General features: G+C 36.0%; 1 protein-coding gene across 3 annotated transcripts in view; it reads right to left on the bottom strand.

Moving 5' to 3' along the window:
- LOC138694384 (CDK5 regulatory subunit-associated protein 2-like) overlaps positions 1–19,466 on the bottom strand; it is a 382,662-nt gene that overhangs the window by 39,316 nt on the left and 323,880 nt on the right. For 2 of the 3 annotated variants that reach the window (XM_069818071.1, XM_069818070.1), the window contains exons 10-14: positions 16,916–19,136; positions 14,433–14,665; positions 10,833–11,171; positions 8,318–9,283; positions 1,757–2,017 (exon numbers count right to left, since the gene is read on the bottom strand). In XM_069818071.1, the coding sequence (XP_069674172.1) occupies positions 1,757–2,017; positions 8,318–9,283; positions 10,833–11,171; positions 14,433–14,665; positions 16,916–19,136 (4,020 nt within the window). The remainder of the gene's footprint in view (positions 1–1,756; positions 2,018–8,317; positions 9,284–10,832; positions 11,172–14,432; positions 14,666–16,915; positions 19,137–19,466) is intronic. The other variant, XM_069818072.1, reaches the window with a different exon arrangement.

The following is a 19,466-nucleotide window of genomic DNA, read 5'->3' on the forward strand; positions in this document are numbered from 1 at the left end:
AGATCATTCCAAACTCGCTACAAAGAACACATTAAAGCCATAACCAGAGGACACAATACATCTACATACGCCGATCACATAACCAATGCCAACCATACATACAATAACATAAATACGGACATGGAAATCCTACACACACAACCCAAGAACCAAAAACTCAACACACTAGAACAATACGAAATATACAAACACACTAAAACACACCCCGATCAAATCCTCAACACACAGATCAATTTCAGCACACACACACTATTCGACTAAACAATCCAACACATTCCAACAATAAAACACACCCTCCTAACAGGCAGAGAAGTTCGAGATGACGCCACGATCTAGTAGGCTCTGATGATGGTGCGTGATGCACTGAAACAGCTGTAAGCCGGAAAAATAATACATATTTAACACGAGTAAGTCCACTAGTTCATCAATTAAGGATAAGAGATATCTTTTAAATGAGAAAATAATATGAAGCCATTGATAAATATGTTGATAAGATTAAATAAACACTTTCCACGAAGAATTGCAGTATCACTTTTCACATTGGAAACAAGCCACGACTACTTAGCATCTTCAAAGAATGGAAATAGTCTCAGGAACAGGTGCTCTTGTGCGGAGAAGATGTAGCTTCAAATAATGAACACCCGTTACACTGCAGACGACTGAACCCAGGGAAAAAGGTCCGAAAAGATCTAGAGAGACTGTACTGGGTAACACGAGGTCTAATGGTGTGAAACCAAACTTCAGCCAGCCATTTAGAAACAACACCTAATGTCGAGTTCTTGACAATAAAGCCATTAACTCTCTTGCTTTCCAATATTTCTCACACACAGTGGGTTTTGAGGAAAGCAATGGATATTGCTGAAGATTAATCTGATCCATTTCTTCTTGAAGACTGCACAAAAAAACAATTGTGGTTTATTTAACAATGCTCGCAACTGCCGGTGCGCCGGAATTTTGTCCCACAAGAGTTCTTTACATGCCAGTCACATTTAAACACACTTAAATGCCATCGACCTTAGCCGGGATCGAACCCACAACCTCAACACAGAAGGCCAGCGCTATACTGACTATGCTACCAAAGCCTACGCACAATGGACAAAGCTGTGAAAGCGGTGAAGAGATAATTGGAATATTTTTTAAGTATTTTGACAGTCATGTCCTATGACTAATCGAAAGGATACAACTGCATTTTTCCTTGGATACTCAAGAATTATATGTTGTTATACACTGAGACACTCTGATATTTTATTACTTGAAATTTCGTGAAAATGTATGATAATATATCTTGATATTTTGAGTTTATTAATCTTTTTAACTGTTGGAAATGATAAAGTTCGCATGGGGTTTTGTAAGATACAGTAGGTATTGCTTCCCTTCTTTGCAAGACATCAGCAGTTTCATTATAAAATTATCCACAGTGTGCTGGTACCCACTGAAAGACTATCCTCTTGTTAAGTTTCATCAGATGGTGTATAATTTTCCAACAATCAGTTATTTTTTTTTACTTTTCCTTGTATTTTTTCTACAAAATTCACTGTCAATTCTTTTCGAAACAAATACAGAATTGAGTTGCAACTCTTTGCTCGTATATATCTGAGATGTTTGAACCTGATTAGTTCATTAAGTGTTGGGTACAACTAAGATGTCATCAGCATCATTACTTTTGGAATGGCATATTAAAACACAACAAAATACTACACAATACTGAGATGTGACAAATAATCCACCTAAAACAGATACATTAAGACATGCATACCTCTTTTTCCAGTTGTTCTTTGGTAACTAGAAGCCGATTTTCTGCATCTTTCTTTTCCCGAATTAATTCAGCTTCTCGTGCCTCATGTCGACGAACTTCCTGCTCAAGCCGCAGCTTCTCATTGGCAAGCCGAGTTCGTTCCAATGCTGCCTCAGAAGTGGTCAGAGAAACCTGATCTATCTGCTTCATCAGTTCACATTCCTTCTCTCGACAGCACCTCTCAGAATCTTGCAGACGTTTTCGTAACTCCATCTCACTCTCCTGATTCAACACAAATAACATCAAGGTAGGGTAAGATTACATGATAATGATGGAGACTGTTCAGAGCTGATGAGACGATTTAAGGCTAAAACAGAATGAGAGTAGGAGAGAGAAACAGCTATTTAGCACCAATTTCGAAGTACTATGCCAAAGCTCTAATCCCAGTATTTTAACTAAAGGTATCAGCTAACTAAAGTATGAATGAGTATAATATTGTGTAATAACTTAATGCTGTCTACAGAGAAACACTTTACAAATGCCCATGGTTTCTGTCTCTTATATGATCATTCTCTTTTGCTCATACAGCAATGGACTGTCTGAAAATCATAACCTGCATTCATGATTAAAAATAAAGTGTACATATTTATCAAAGGATATCAGGCAAGAGTAAACGTAATCAAGAATGAGAATGGTGACTTGCTTGCAGACTCATTCCATCCTGAAGAGATGGAAAAACTACTTTTGAAAATCACTAAATGTACATAGGCCAAATAGAAATGATCAGGACGGTAATCCAATACATAGCCTACTGCTGAGCCATTTATACACGAACCTGCACTTAGAAAAGTACAAATGTCCAGGTATTGATCAAATTCCAGCAGAATTAATACAAGAGGGTGGAAACGCATTATCTAGTGGAATTTATAAGTTTGTACTTGTTATTTGGGGAAAGGAAATTGACCTGACCAAAGGAAGAAGTTAATAATAAAATTATTGTACCTATCTTTAAGAAGAGGGAAAAGACTAACTGTAGTAACTTTCGAGGACGTACAAAATTTTGCCCAATATTCCTTTGAGAAGATTAACTATGTATGTAGATGAAATGATTGAGGATCATCAATGTGGTTTTAGGAGTAACAGATTGACTAATTATCAGATTTTTGTATTCGACAAATATTCGAGAGAAAAAATGGGAGTATAAGACCACACTACATCAGTTATTCATAGATTTAGAAAAAGGCATATGACTCGGTTAAGAGAGAATGTTTATATAATATTCTTATTGTGTTTGGTATTCCCAAGAAACTAATTCGATTAATTTAAAATGTATCTTAGTGAAACGTACAGCAGAGTCCGTATAGACCAGTATCTGTCTGATGTTTTTCCAATTCACTGCAGGCTAAAGCAAGGAAATGCACCATCACTTTTACTTTTTAACTTTGCTCTAGAATATGCCATTAGGAAAGTCCAGGAAAAACAGAAAGGGTCTGGAATTGAACAGGTTACATCAGCTTCTTGTTTATGTAGATGACATCAATGTTTTAGGAGAAAATCCACAAACAATTAGGAAAAACACGGGCATTTTACTTGAGGCAAGTAGGGAGGTAGGTTTGGAAGTAAATCCCGAAAAGACTAAGTATATGATTGTCTCTTACGACCAGAAACATAGTACGAAATAGAAATATAAAAATTGCAAATTTATCCTTTGAAGAGGTGGAAAAATTGAAATACCTGAGAGAAATGACACTCGAGAGGAAATTAAACGCAGAATAAATATGGGAAATGCCTACTATTATTTGGTTGAGAAGCTTTTGTCATCTAGTCTGCTTAAAAAAAAACTGAATGTTAGAATTTATAAAACAGTTATATTACCAGTTGTTGTGTATGGTTGTGAAACTTTGAGAGAGGAACAGAGGTTAAGGATGTTCGAGAATAAGGTGCTTAAGAAAATATTTGGAGCTAAAGGTACGATCACACGTCGCTATTTTTGCTGCGCAACTTTTGTACTGCAGCTGCAAAAGTTACATGTCGTGTTCACACGTAAGTCATAAGTAGCGCGCTGCACGCTACTTTTCGTGCTGCGCAACCCGAGTGCAGCAAAAGTTGCAACTGGAGGTTGCGAGTCTGTTCACACACAAGGCGCTACTTTTGCAGCCGCAGTCATGCTGCAGGTTTCCAACTCTGTGTTGACTTCTCAATATACATTTTGTGGTTATGTTCGCATTATTAATAAACTCATGAGAAAGCTTAATTATCTATTATTTGCTTTTCTGTCCTAACTAGTGTTCAGAAATTGGCATTATTTTTACTATAAAGCTTTTAAAAACGCCTATATACTTAAATGATAACCAACAGCATATTAACGTAATCAATGTTGGCAACCCTCCTGTTTGAAACTACGCTACAGAAAATAAAAAAAGTGAATTATATCGTCAGCAAATATGCTCAGACTGTATTGTGCATTTAATAACTGTTACAAATAATTTATTTTCATCACATCTAACATTAAAATACATCCAAACAATAAAAGTATCATTGGCACATTTGGGTGGCAACACTGGTCGCAACCGCGGCAAAAGTTTCAACAAAACCGATATCAAAAATACTGTGGCTGCAACCCTGAGAACCCTGTTCACACATCACTACTTTTAAGCTGCGCGCAGCATGGAAAAGTAGCGAGCAGCAGGTTCGGCAGCTGCTACTTTTCGGGTTGCACCGTTGTTCACACATTGCAGTACGAGAGTTGCGCAGTTTTTTGTACTGCATCGCAGCAAAAGTAGTGACGTGTGACCATATCTTAAGAGTGATGAAGTTACAGGAGAATAGAGAAAGTTATATAAAGCAGAACTGTACACATTGTATTTGTCACCTAACATCATTAGGAATATTAAAATCAGACGTTTGAGATGGTGAGGACATGCAGCATGTATGGGGGAATCCAGAAATGCGTATAAAGTGTTAGTTGGAAAAAAATCTTTGGGGAGGCCAAGACGTAGATGGAAGGATAATATTAAAATGGATTTGAGAGAGGTGGGATATGATAATAGGGACTGGATTAATCTTGCTCAGAATAGGGACCAATGATGGGCTTATGTAAGGGCGGCAATGAACCTCCAGGTTGTCTAAAAGCCATTTGTAAGTAAGTAACATATTTATCATTTGAAAGAAATACTCGAAATGGCACTATTGTGCACATGTCTCGCAACTTCAGCATAAACTTGTTGAAAACTTGGTGATGTTCTTCACATGTGAAGAATCTCTCCTGATATTTTCTTCAAATTCTTGTAGAGATTGGGAATTACTATGGTATTTTAAGTTCAATCTTTCCCATTACATAAAAAAAACATAATATGGATTCATACTGAAGAATCTCTGAGGCCATATACCATGAAATCACAATAGGCTACAATCAATAAAAATTTAAAGAACTGTGATCATTGACTGATTGTGTTTACTATGGTATGTGCAATTACTTTTATCTTACATCACTTACATGAAACATGGACCTCAAAACCTTAAGAGAACAAGTAATACATGAGACTCTAATTTTTAAATGTAACAAAGAGTAGTAACATTTGCCCAGCATTTATTGATGGTGCTATCAGTAAGAGTGAAACATCAATGAGAGAGAAGCCTCATTTGAGAACACATTGTTTTAAGTGCAATGACGTTCATAATGAAACTCTCTATTTATATTTAATACAATTTATGTATCTTACAACTTTTATACTCAGATAATTTTGCATATTCCAGCATAAAGTATCTTATCTTGTTGAACAAGGCGTATGCCACTTATTTTGTGTGATACAAATTTTGTTTCAGTATTTGCAGATTAAATTAAATTTTATAAATTACCTACTAATAATGCCAAGGCCTAAGCTACGGATGTAAGGCATGTTGTCAATTAAAGATGAAAATAAATTGAACATTTTATAACGAAAAATTTTAAAGGACATGTTTGGTTCAGTATAGGACCCAGGAAGTCATGAATGGAGAATTTTACACAATAAGGCAATTTATACATTATACAAAAAAACAGATATATTATGGCAAAAATTAAGAACAGGAAGTTAAAATGGATTGGTCATGTCATGACAGCTCCCTCTAATTTCAAAATTAATCGAGTCGCACAAGAATTCTCAAGTAGAAAGTGGCCTTTAAGGCGACTATGAAACAGATATATGGATAACTTACACCAAAATTTACAGACACTATACTCTGTCCAGTGAAAGAATAAAGTGATGTAAGCCATAGAATACCAAGAGATTTGTTCACATGGCAAGAAACAAAAAAGTCACTGCCAAATCAGAGATCTCAAGAACATGTGCATATGTTTGTATAACTTTATTCTTTCATTAGACAGACTTTAGAATAAAATGTTTGTCAAACCATCTGTGAAGACCAAGTCTGATGATCTGATGACACAATATAGTTTGTTCAGAAGCGATGAGCCTACATGATCTTACTTACTTACTGGCTTTTAAGGAACCCAGAGGTTCATTGCCGCCCTCACATAAGCCTGCCATCGGTCCCTATCCTGAGCAAGATTAATCCAGTCTCTATCATCATATCCCATCTCCCTCAAATCCAATTTAATATTATCTTCCCATCTACGTCTCGGCCTCCCCAAAGGTCTTTTTCCCTCCAGCCTCCCAACTAACACTCTAAACGCATTTCTGGATTCGCCCATAAGTGCTACATGCCCTGCCCATCTCAAACGTCTGGATTTGATGTTCCTAATTATGTCAGGTGAAGAATACAATGCGTGCAGTTCAGTGTTGTGTAACTTTCTCCATTCTCCTGTAACTTCATCCCTCTTAGCCCCAAATATTTTCCTAAGAACCTTATTCTCAAACACCCTTAATCTATGTTCCTCTCTCAAAGTGAGAGTCCAAGTTTCACAACCATAAAGAACAACCGGTAATATAACTGTTTTATAAATTTTAACCTTCAGATTTTTTTGACAGCAGACTGGATGATAAAAGCTTCTCAATCGAATAATAACACGCATTTCCCATATTTATTCTGTGTTTAATTTCCTCCCGAGTATCATTTATATTTGTTACTGTTGCTCCCAGGTAGTTGAATTTTTCCACCTCTTCAAAGGATAAATTTCCAATTTTTATATTTCCATTTAGTACAATATTCTAGTCACGAGACAATCATATACTTTGTCTTTTCGGGGTTTACTCCCAAACCTATCTTTTTACTTGCTTCAAGTAAAATTTCCATGTCTTCCCTAATCGTTTGTGGATTTTCTCCTAACATATTCACGTCATCCGCATAGACAAGCAGCTGATGTAACCCGTTGAATTCCAAACCCTCTCTGTTATCCTGAAATAATAATAATAATCAATGTAAATTCCAAGGACTATACTTTAGTAAGGAGCATAAGTGTATGAGGAAATGTTGGAAATATAAAAGTAATATAATAATATTTGGATTAGTTTCAAATTTGTTTAGCATACCTAAGTAAAGTCTAAGAATTATTGCATGTATTACCTGAGTATGGTACTTCAATACTAATGTAACAAACAGTAAATCTACAGGCTCGTAAATAATCTGTTTGACTCACAGTATGTAGGAACTACTGAAGTTTGATAATATGGCATGGCTACTACTGGGTTAACACAAAATTATTATGGAAGACACATCTTAGTATATTTATAAAAATCATAAAAGAAACTCACGCTCTTAAAATGACAGCAGAGAAAAATTGAGGATATTCTACACACACTTCAAACATATTTTCTACTACAAAATGTTAAAAAACAATTTTTAAATATTGTGAAGAAATGCTAATAATCACAAATTTGGAAAAGGGTAATAAATTACAATAAGGGACAGTGTTTTGTGTGCTGTTAATATACGATTCTGACCACTGACTCTTCTTACCTTAAAAAAAAAAAAAAAGACGCATTTTATTGTTCTTATCAAAGTTTGAAAGGTCGAAAACTTTTGTAAATTGTAACAGTTCTCATAAGACTATAACCTGTTAGAATGAAGATGATTATGATCATCAAGGTTTGTACCTGCGACCTTTAGATATTACAGGAAATATGGTTGCAATAGATCACTAAAGATGGCAAGAGATGTGCATACATGATTTTATAGTTTGCTTTAAATTCAGAAGAAATAAGACTTGAAGTAATTGTGATTTTAATGGCATAACAATTTATGTACCCTAGCACTACAACATGAATAAAAATCAAACTTCAGAATCTTTCCTTCATCGCTTTATTAGGTATTCATATATGGGTGGACGTGTATGTGTATGCAACAATAGCTTCAACAAATATTAAGACTCATTTTTCTCTGAAGCTTGAAAATGGTACTTAGATACTAATTCACTTCAAGTCTTTAGATATTGGCTGCAATGTTGAAAACTTACTCCTTTACCTGTTTTAACTCTGTCTATTTTCTAATGAAATGGGATAAATTGTAGGCTTTCTTCTTGAATGAACATGAATTCCACAAAAAATTCCTGAATCTTAGCTAATGACCCCCTCTTTTCCAACATTTCCTGGATGAAATTACTACGTTTTGGGAATAAGGAATTTATGTGTGCAGAATGAATACCTTATGTTTATCCTCAATATTCTTGATTTTCAGGTCAGCCTCCAGTCTAATTTCTTTCTCTTTCCTCATGGCCTCTTCAATCTGGAATCTCAACTCTGCCTCGAATTCCTGGCCCAGATCCTGAGCTTCACGCAGCTTCTCTTCCATGGCAGCCTTGTTAATCAATTCATTCTCTTCCAGTTTCTTCTCAGCATCTTTTAACTTCTGACCTACATGAGCTTCCATCTCTCTGACCCTCAAATCCACAGTTTCTTTGTATTTCTCTAGTTGGACACTCTTCTCCTCTGCTATCCTCAATTTGCTTTCTGCTTCTTGTTTCAGAACCTCAGCTTCTTGAATCTTCTTCTTTGCTTCCATCATTTGTATTTCTGCCTCTTCCGCCTGTTTCTTTGCATTGATGGCAATTGTTTCAATTTTGTTCATACTCTCTTCCATTTCTTTTTTCATGTCTTCCTTCTGACTTTCAAGAGATATCTTTTCCATCTGGAGAATATTCCTTTCTCTTGCTAATTCTTCTTGTTCCATCCAAATTGTGTTCTTCTCTTTTTCTAAAATGTCTCTATCATTCTGCATTATTTCCTTCTCTTTCAACATTGTTTCCTTTTCTAGTTTTAATGCAGTAATCTGGATTTCAGCTTCTTCGAACTGCTTTTTCATGCCTTCCATCTTTTGCTCTGCTTCTAATTTTCTTTTTTCTGCTTCTATTACCAATTTCTGTGCTTCTTGCAGTTTCTTTTCTCCTTCACACCTCATGTTTTCTGCGCCCTTTATCTGTTTTTCAGCGTCCTCCTTCAGAATTTTAGTTTCTTGAATCATCTTTTCTGCCTCGATACTCTGTTGCTTCGATTGGTTTTCAAATTCCAGAAGTAAACATTTTCTTTCTAGTATCTCATTATCTTTCTCCTGCAGACGAGCTTCAAGATTAGATACCTGTTCTTGAAGAATGGACACTGTGCGGCGAGTCACCTTAAACAATTAAAAATGGAAGGAATTACATACTCGGCACTTAATTGTGAAAATCACTCTTCACAAGCAAAGTATAGTGGTGTCTAAAATGTGACATATCGTTAGCATGTAATTTCTGTTAATAATGTAATTTTAAGCCTAATTACAAAGTTATGCTCTTTCTCTTTTATCTTAAAACAGCTTAAACCAGTGGTTATCTGCACTCGCTGAAACAGGTAAAGGATATTCAGAGCAACGTAATGTGACCCATCTTGCAGCAGGCTGAGGGAGACAGCATACCCACCAGCAGCCAAGGATACACCATAGTGCAGTCTCTTATCCATGCTAAGAGATGCTAGCCTGAGGGTGCAGTGTGCTGATGACCCCTGGCTTAAACTGTTTAAAAGAATTAATTAATTAATTTCCTGATGTTAACTGAGCCACAAATTGGAATAATTATGCATTAAGAAAATGTTTGCAGGTAATGAAAACTTGCTTGTATTTACATTATTAGCTGTAACAAAGTTAATACTCTCTTGGATGTTTTCAAGCACTTATTTGAGATAAGCGTTTTCCAATATATAATGATAATGATGCTATTTCTATTCATATTCGTTTCATTGTCTTTACCTCTTTTGCCTTTTTAGTGTTGAGGTTTCATTCCCTTTGGACCACATATTAGACAAGCACACATTGTGGGTTTCCTGATTGTGTGGTCAGCACAGCACAGAAAAACTGCTGAGATAACACAGGGTAGCACATGATGATAAGGGAAAAACACCCAATCATGTGAATCGAAGATAAATCTCTTCCATTGCCAATGCCAAGGATCGAACCATGGACTGACTGAATGGAAGTGTGTATGCTATTCACTAAATCAAGGCAGTGAACTATTTCTATTTCTTGACACTATATTTAAGAGCTACACTCAGAAATTCACGATTATATGACTCAAGCAATGAAATATATTCATGATTTTTTCGGCATAGTATTTCTTTCATTGTACATTTCATAGTACAAATATCACTACATTTTTCAACAGCATCAACACTTCATATTGCTCAGTAAGTTTCTTTAAATCTCTAGATAAATCACGAAGAAAGGATAATTTTATTCTGTCAATTGTTAATTTATAATTTCAGTGAAACAATTTCAAAATAATATTGTTATATACATTTGGTCTTATTGGTCTCTTCCTAATCTTCAATTGAAACAATCTTCAGCATTTCTACATTTTGGTTTTAAAATGTTCGTATATCCTATATACTCTGCAATTAACTAAATAAGTTTTTGATCTGAGACAAAATTATATATATATATATTTTTATTTTTCAAACCTTAACTGTATTGTATTCACATTCTCTCGATAGGACAACACCACACAATGAAAATGAGAAATTGTACTAGCATCTTTACCAGTACAATTTATTTGTCACTAATAATAAATTTGATCTGGGAAGGGAAATTAATTTCAGAACAAGAAGATGAATCTTTTAAAAGTTAATATTTGCATTGGGAATGAAATATGATTTGCCCAGCAAGAGTCACCCAAGTTCAACTGTTGTACTACCTGAAGCTGTTCATTAGCTGCACTAGCAAGTCTAGCTTCTTCGTTTCTCTTCTCCAGCTGCACTGCCATCTCCTGCAACCTCATCTCCAACACTTGGCTCTGGTGACGAGCCTCCTCCAGTTGCTCTGCAGTTTCCTTCATCTTCTGCCACAGACTCATCATGTTGTCATCACCTTGGCTGCTGCTTAAGCTGGAGATAATGCTTTCCAGCTGGCGTCTAATAAAATCATTGTGGTAAAGTGATGATTCCAGCTTCTCCCGCTGATAGCGAATTTGGTCCAGTAAATGTATTGGTATGGTGACCGATGAATTATTGCCATTTTCTTTATCCTGGAATTTCTGTATCAATGTACTACCATCAGTTGAAAGTAAAAAGATAGCTTTCACATTTAATTTACAATTATGAAGTTAATTAGTTATAAAAATAAGAGTAAATTATTATTATTGACAACCTAAGTTACACTCACCATGAGTGGTTTCAAGAACAATATTGCAACTCTAGGCCAGCTGATTGTTTTAGTCTGTACAAAAGCCACATCTAATAGTACAATTATTATTTACATTACTGCCTGAAAAATATCTACAGAAGTATTAAAAAAAAAGGGGGGGGGATAATGGTTTGGAACTTTTCTCCTATCTACAATACAGCCCAGCTGTAAGGCTAGGAATATTATCTGTTTGATTTATACAAGATTAAATACGAGATCAATACCGTCATTTCCAATAACTATGGTCCTGGAACAAAACTATGGCCCACAATACAACCATTCAAAGAACATTGTAGAAGTAACATAGACTGTTCGTAGATAGCTGCAGTGACTGACTTCAAACTACAATATAGCAAAAATATAAATAAATGAGGTACTATGCTATGGAGTACAAAATTTGAATGGTTGTATTGTGAAACATAGTTGTGTTTCAGGACCATAGTTATGGGAAATGACGGTACTTTAAAATCAATGATGAGTACAATTGGTTGTGCATCACTGCTTGTAAGATCTACATTAAGACAATTTTTTAACTTCTGAAAAGGTGCAGAAATGAATGATCAGAATGGGGACATAATGCAGAGATAAAAGGGTAAAGAAAGGTATGACTTTTTCTCACAATGAGTTCGTTCATGCAGATCTCATTTCTTTCGCGGTGATGTACCTGTACGGATCTCGTAACTTTGTAATAAAAACTTCCTTACATTTGAAGAGGAAGAGCTGTGTCCACTTAAAAAAAAAGTTATGTAACTTATGTTGTGTGGAGTAGGATTTCATGTACTTTAATCCTGCAAATGAAACACTGTGAACGGTATAAATGTTATGACAGATTTTAGATTGGGCATACAAGAAAAGAATATGCTAAAGACAGACTTTAAACCAGTGGCATGCATTCAGGCTAGGCTAGGCATGCTGCGCCTAACCAGGCTATTTTAATATTAACAATTATATGTAAAGATACTACTATCTTCAGAAGTGAATTCACTCATTCATAGTGTTCTACCCAAGGACAGATCTTTCACTACATTCTTCAGTCTTTCCTATTTTCTGCCTTCCTTTTTGTCTCCGCTTATGATCCATATACAGTATCTTAATGTCGTCTATCATCTGACATCTTCTTCTGCCCCAAACTCTTTTCCCATTCACTATTCTTTCTAGTGCATCCTTCAGTAGGCAGTTACTTCTCAACCAGTGACCCAGTCAATTCCTTTTCCTCTTTCTGATCAGTTTCAGCATCATTCTTTTTTCATCCATTCTTTCCAACACAGCTTCGTTTCTTACTGTGCCTGTCCATTTCACATGCTCCATCCTTCTCTATATCCACATTTCAAATGTTTCTATTCGCTTCTCTTTAGTTCGTCGTAATGTCCATGTTTCTGCCCCATACAATGCCACACTCCATACAAAACACTTCACTAGTATTTTCCTTAGTTCTTTTTCCAGAGGTCCGCAGAAGATGCTCCTTTTTCTATTAAAAATTTCCTTTGCCATTTCTATCCTCCTTTTGACTTCTTGACAGCAACTCATGTAACTGCTTATAGTATACCCCAAGTATTTAAAGCTGTCTACTTGTTCTACTGCCTCATTTAGAATTCGTAATACCTTCTTTACTTTTGTTCCTATGACCATGGTCTTCGTCCTGTTGGCATTTATCTTCATTCCATACTGTTCACAGCTGTTATTTAGCTCCTGTAGCATATCCCTTAGTATCATCTCCTCTTCTGCTAATAACACCATACCATCAGTAAATCTTACGTATTTTATTCTTCTTCCTCCTATTATCACTCCTCCCATGTTCTGAAAACAATTCTTCACTAAATCCTCCAAGTAGATGTTGAACAGGGTAGATAATAAAAAGGCGTCCTTGTCGTACTCCTCTCCCTATTTCACTTCATTCTGACATTTCTTCTCCTATCCTGACTTTGACTCATTTCATATAAAGGTTACTAAACAGCCTCCTCTTTTTCCTATTCACGCCAATTTTCTTTAGGATCCCCATCAGTTTATATGTACTAATTCTTTCAAATCTAATCTAATTTCGCTCTATCTCACAGGCACTGTAACAGTCTTTGCTGTACAGTAACTGGTTCTCTGTGTGCCGCATCCTAGCCCCCATTGAGCATTCTCTTGTCTTATCTTCTCACATTGGCTTCTGGCATATGCATGCTTGCTCTTTGTATGCAGCCATTTGTCGGTTTAGTAGGCATTAAGCATGTGTGCTTTTGGTGGTGAGTTGTATTTCCTAGAGTATTAGTACGCAAAATTAAAAATGAATGTTTTATGGTTGATCCAAAAGTGTTAAGTTGAAGTACAAGTGCTGTATAATCTCTGAAAATAATTGCATAATAAAGGAAATACTAAGGAAGTCGTTTGGTTGCCGATCTTCCAATGAAAAAAGTGAAATAGTAACTGTGGAAGACATATGCCAGAGCTACCAGACTTGAAATTGAAACATAAAAAAAAAGGAGGATATATTTTCGATATTTTAATATATATCAATATGAAAAAGTATTCGTGATAAATACTTTCATGAATTAGCTACACATATGAAATTTAAGCAGATCCAAATAGCATTCTTTGAACTAAACGAGTTGGTATCACTTCTTTTGTCCAAACCCAGCATATCAGCATTAGACAAAAGTTCATTTTCTGTCCCTAAAAGAATCAAACAATTTCAATGATCAGCTAAAGGACAACAAAGAATAATCAACTTAGTGTTGACGTCAATAGAAAATAATGTACAATAACTTAAAAAAATTCGTCGACATTTTACTATAATATTATCAATGAATTTACGAGCCAAGCACAAACAAGATATGATTTTTTTAATGATGTGTTATTTCTTACTCATTTCTTGCTTGATGTCGAATTCTGCTCGAATTATTTATTGACTATAATGGTGTAATACATAATGTGGTTCCAGAGCTGGATTATAAAATATAGCCTAGTAGTAGTGAGATTAAGTGATCTCTGAAAGAAGTGCCAACACTAAGGCAGCAGGTACTGCTTACCATTGCTTTAAACTGCTCTCCTGAACAATAGACAAACCTCATTCGTTTCTTGGTTCTTTGTCGCACTTATGAGGAAGAGTTAATCAACATTATTTCCTTACCTCAACACTTGTTGACTTGTCCAGCTTCTCTTCACTGACGACATAGGTAGTATTAATGCTCATATCACGGGTGAGTGGTTTGTTAACTTCTGCTGCAGGAGGTACTGACTGAGTTGGAGCCAGCTGATGCAGGATAGCCAGCTCAGCTCTTAGTGCCTCATTAACTTGCTCCAGTGCTCGCAAACGGTTTTGTAGTCTTCTCACTTCTCCTGCATCACTTCTACTTCTCTTCCCTATATAAAATTACAAAAGAATAGTTAAACTTTTCGTAACTTTCAAGGATAACATTGTTCAGTATTCTTTAATAAATTAAGGCAAAACTTAAAAGGAAAAAATTTGCCAACCAGAGCATAACACTGCAAAATATAATACTTCAATGACAACAAGGGTTTAAATACATATTCATTAAATAACTCCTATACAGACAACACCAAAAGTATCAAGCGCTCCAGTAAGAAATCCTCCAATCTACTTTCTAAAATAAAACAGAGCTTAAATTGTTATTCATTAAGGCACAGAACCCCTACATTGGCTGAGAGGTCAGACCTTAGGCATGTCACGAGGGCAGTTCGGGTTCGAGTCCTGCAGCTTATTCCACCATCAAACTTTGCAACATTTCACTTTTCAAAAGTTTTTCCGTTCCTCTATAAATTAGAGACTTGCATTTTTTTCATTTCATTCTTCAAAGTCTTTGCACTTTTTATTTCATTCTACAAAGTCTTTGCATATTAGTAGTCATTGCAACTCCATGCTGTTGAGCTGTTCCTAGCCAAGAAAGACATATGAGTAATACATTGTTCTTTAGATGAAAGAGATAAACTGCTTCTCGTGTTTGATTCTAAAATAGGTGCAATTCTTTCAAGTACATAAACTACTTGAGTTGGCATAATTCGAAAACATTCAAAGAATTGAGACAAATTTAGGTTACAGAAATTTACACTGTTTTTATATACGGTACTCTTTTTTTAGGTTCTTCGTCACTTGAATCACTTAATAGTATAAATTTCCTCTTCTTGTCTTATTTCTTCTCTAAATTATTTTGAATCCAAAGCAAAAATATACTGAATATAACAAATTTAATCCAATGACAAAGAGACTTGGTTCTTTGTAAAAATACCATTCAGTTTTCAGCATATGATTTTGCACTTTTCAAAATTATTGAATTGGTGAAACAGAAGTAATAATATATTTGAACAGTTTCCTCTACTTTTCCTTTTCACTTTGCAAACCAGTTTTGAAAAGTGATAGTGGAACAGAAACTGCAATGAAAAGTGAAAAATGCAAAGTGAAAAGTTCAATGGTGGAACAGGCCTCTGTCTAGCCTGGGATTTTTCATGTGATGGATGAGGACACAGTTGGAGTTTTTCTCGTGGTCTCCTGTTTCCCTGTATTAGGTATCTACATTATTCTGGCTGATCTTCATTTGGTCATCATTCCATAGCATTCACCGAATTCTGACTGGTGATGCACAAGTAAGATTACCTGCTCTAAACTTGGATACACATAGAACTTTAGTATCATAGGCTGGTGTGAGTTGGGAATGCACTTAGCTTGATGGTTAAAGCAATAGATCTAAGGTCGCAGTGCTGGGTGGTAATGCCCCCTTTCCAAAATTCAATTCAATTCAAAGCCAGCCGTACATAAAATCTTTTTGCTAATATTAACTACCTGCTAATTTTGTATGTATAATGATAGGTACACATATGAACATACACAACATATTTGAAAGAAGTCAATGATGAATTGATTTGTCACTACCATTGGCAAGTCGAAAAGCCGCAATACAAAGTTGCCACATTGCTCTCCCCTTACCCATATCGAATGTCATCAAAGGGACTGTCCATAGTGGTTAATACAAGCCAAATAAATTCTTATTAGAATAAATTTTGGTTTGGTTTAATTTTGAGTGCGAACTGTACATATAAAATCACTTACAAAGCAATTTAAAATATTTCATCTGTCCCCTATATAATATCTGCCCTTGGTGCCTAAAAGTCTCCCTCTGTATTGAATCACAAGTCGACACGTGATAATTTAATCAGAGACAAGGAAGATCTGATAGCTTTATATTGGGATACTAGAAGAAACTATACAATAAAAGCCTAATACTAATGAAAAAAATAAATAAATAAATAAAAACTAAGACAACCATTGTTTGTCGAAACTCGTTCACAAATGACAAACACATTGCGCAATTCTAATAAACCTTTCTAAAGCTGAAAGAAATTATTCAGAAATTATGTGATTATATCGTAACTATTAATGAAAAGAAGAAATAGTGGAATGATTATGGTAGGAGAGAGACATAAAGTATTCTGAGGAAATCTCAATATCTGCTAATGATTAACTTTCGATTTATGCAGTGAGTGAATAACTCTGTACAATTAGGGGCAGCAAAAATCTCACAAATATATCGTCTAATCTTTTCTTCTTCAAATACGAGCTTAAATAATGGGAATTTATAGATAAATTTACAGCCATACCTTGAATTCTGTTAATTTCGTGAGCTGTTTCTTCAGAAGACTCTGATGTATCAGCTTCATCCTGCATTATTCTCCCATTACGAGATCTGCTAGTGCCCATCACTGTACAGCCGTTGACACCATTTCCTGGAGATAATACTGCTTTGGCGGTCTCTTCATTCAGCCCAATTCTAGCCAATGACACGTTGCGGTCAGGTTCAGACCATGCCTCTGACTCCGACAAGCTGCCAGCAGCAATATCATGGTGTTGGGCAGATTGCTGGAGCTGACTCAAAGCCACAGCACTTGCACTAGAACTGCGACACATCTTATAGCTAAGTGGGGACTTTGTACTCTTCAAATGATCTTGCTTCTTAAGTGACTGTCGTCCTGTATCTACAGTTCCATTTCGCAGACCAATTTGTTCAGCAGCAGTAGGAGAGATTCTTATTGGTGATGATTTTGATCTCCTCACGTCTGTACTCTTCTCTTGACATGACACTGAATTCATAACAGCACCTGTTTCAGTAGAATTTTCTGTAACATTGTGAAGAATATTTTGAGATTCATTACTCCACTGCTGTACAACACCATCAACAGGATGCTGACTGTTGTAAAATGTCATAGAGGACAATGATTCTTCTGCTTCTTTAACATCCTCAAGTCGTTCAGTTTCAGTCCTTGATTTCCAGATTGTTCCTGAGCTTGCAGTAGAGCCTTTACTAGGACTAGAACTTCCACTTCTCGATCCAGTTAGTACTGCAGATACATTCGCTCCATCTTTTTGTGAAAGAGAAATTTTCAAGTCCCTCTGCTTTATTCCCTGTGTTAACATTTCAACCTGTGAACGTAATTTGGCAATTACAAGTGCTTGGTCACCAACCATCTTGTCTCTTAACACATAGTTCTCTTCCGATGTAGTGGAATCCTTCATTCCTTGAATATGAGCAATTTCACTGTTACTGCCACTGCAACACTGGCTATTTGGAGTCAAAGTTGTCTCATACGGAGATGTACCAGAAGATTTTATATTATCTTGTTGTCCAGGATCACAGCTACTCATCTCAACTTCATCTTCATCTTCCTGTAAGAGATCTGACAGACTGATATTCAGATCACTGGCAGATATGAAGCTTGAGAAGGAATCCATAAGGGGGGGAAGACCACTGTTACTTAAATCTTGACAGTTAACGAAGAATGACACAGAAAGAGATCGTGACAACTCCATGCTATGTTCAACAGCTTGCTTGAGTAACTGGCGACGTTTCGCGCCTAAACCGTTCAGTCTCTCAGGATGCCTCAAGAGTGAACTTAAGAAACCTGCCAATTCCTCTAATCTCTTTGTCAATAATGTACAGGCCTCTCCAGCTTCTTTCCGCCAGGCATTTGCTCGATCTATCTCTTCTCTCAATCTGACACACTCAGATCTCAATGTACGACTATCACTGTCTCTCTCTGGTGTATTACGCAATCTCTCACGCAGCTCCTCCACCTTGCGACACAAGTACTTCCGCTCCTCAATGCAGGCTTGTAGCTGCTCTCGAAGTGACATCACTTCATCTTTTGGAGTACAGGTACTCGATGATACAGCTGTTCCAGACTCCACTCTGGGGCTGTCAACAAATTCAAACCTGGGGGAATCTCCACTTGAGCCTGAGGTCTGTTGGAAATGAACATGCTGATTGAAGGTGACAGGAATCTGCTGAAGCTCCCTCAGCATTAGTGACGTCGGAAGGTTTACGTGTATACCCAGCTCTGCCACTTTGTCTTGAAATAGCTTCAGTTGGTAATCACGGGCCCCGATCTGGTGTTGAAGTGATATAATTTCTAAGTCCTTTCTTTCACAGATATTAGTAAGGTGATCTTGTAATCTCTCAATCTCACGGTTCTTGTCCCAGAGCTCTTTGTTCACCAGTTCCTGAAGATTAGTGTTCCGTTTATTTAATTCCCCATTCAGTCTTTCGACTTCACGATTTTTTCCTTCTAGTTCTGTATACAAATCATCGGATTTGTTTTCTTTAACATCTGGAATTTGCGCAGATTTTTCTTCCCCAACATCCTTACTTTCTGCCTTGCATTCATTTACTTGCAATATTTCCAATTCTTTTCGTAGCTGTTTCAAATCTTCTTCTAATTCTTTGATGCGATTATCACGAACTTCCAACTCACTCACAGATGACAAAGCATTTTTCTCATACTCTTCGAGAAGCATTTCTTTTTCTTTCAGACTTGAAATTAGGGCCTACAAGGAGAAAAGTGTAATAATTAGAATTATAAAGTTTTCTTTTATTAGTCTTAAGGAAAATGGTGCAGCATATGTTTTAAACAATATAAATAAAAACAGTATGTGACAATATAATCAGCATTAATGCTTTTATCAGTCTTACGGAAAGTAGGCATAGTATATCAAATTCTTTAATCAATGTAAATATTAAGAGTATGTGATACATACACAAGTTCTAACATACAAATAAAATGCGGAATCTTAAGAAATATATTTGCGATACTCGAAATTGCATATACCAACTTGAAGTAGAAGAGATGGTATAATCATTTCTTTCATTGAGATTTC

Source organism: Periplaneta americana, chromosome 2 (assembly GCF_040183065.1).
Source record: "Periplaneta americana isolate PAMFEO1 chromosome 2, P.americana_PAMFEO1_priV1, whole genome shotgun sequence".
Taxonomy (NCBI): Eukaryota; Metazoa; Arthropoda; class Insecta; order Blattodea; family Blattidae; genus Periplaneta; species Periplaneta americana.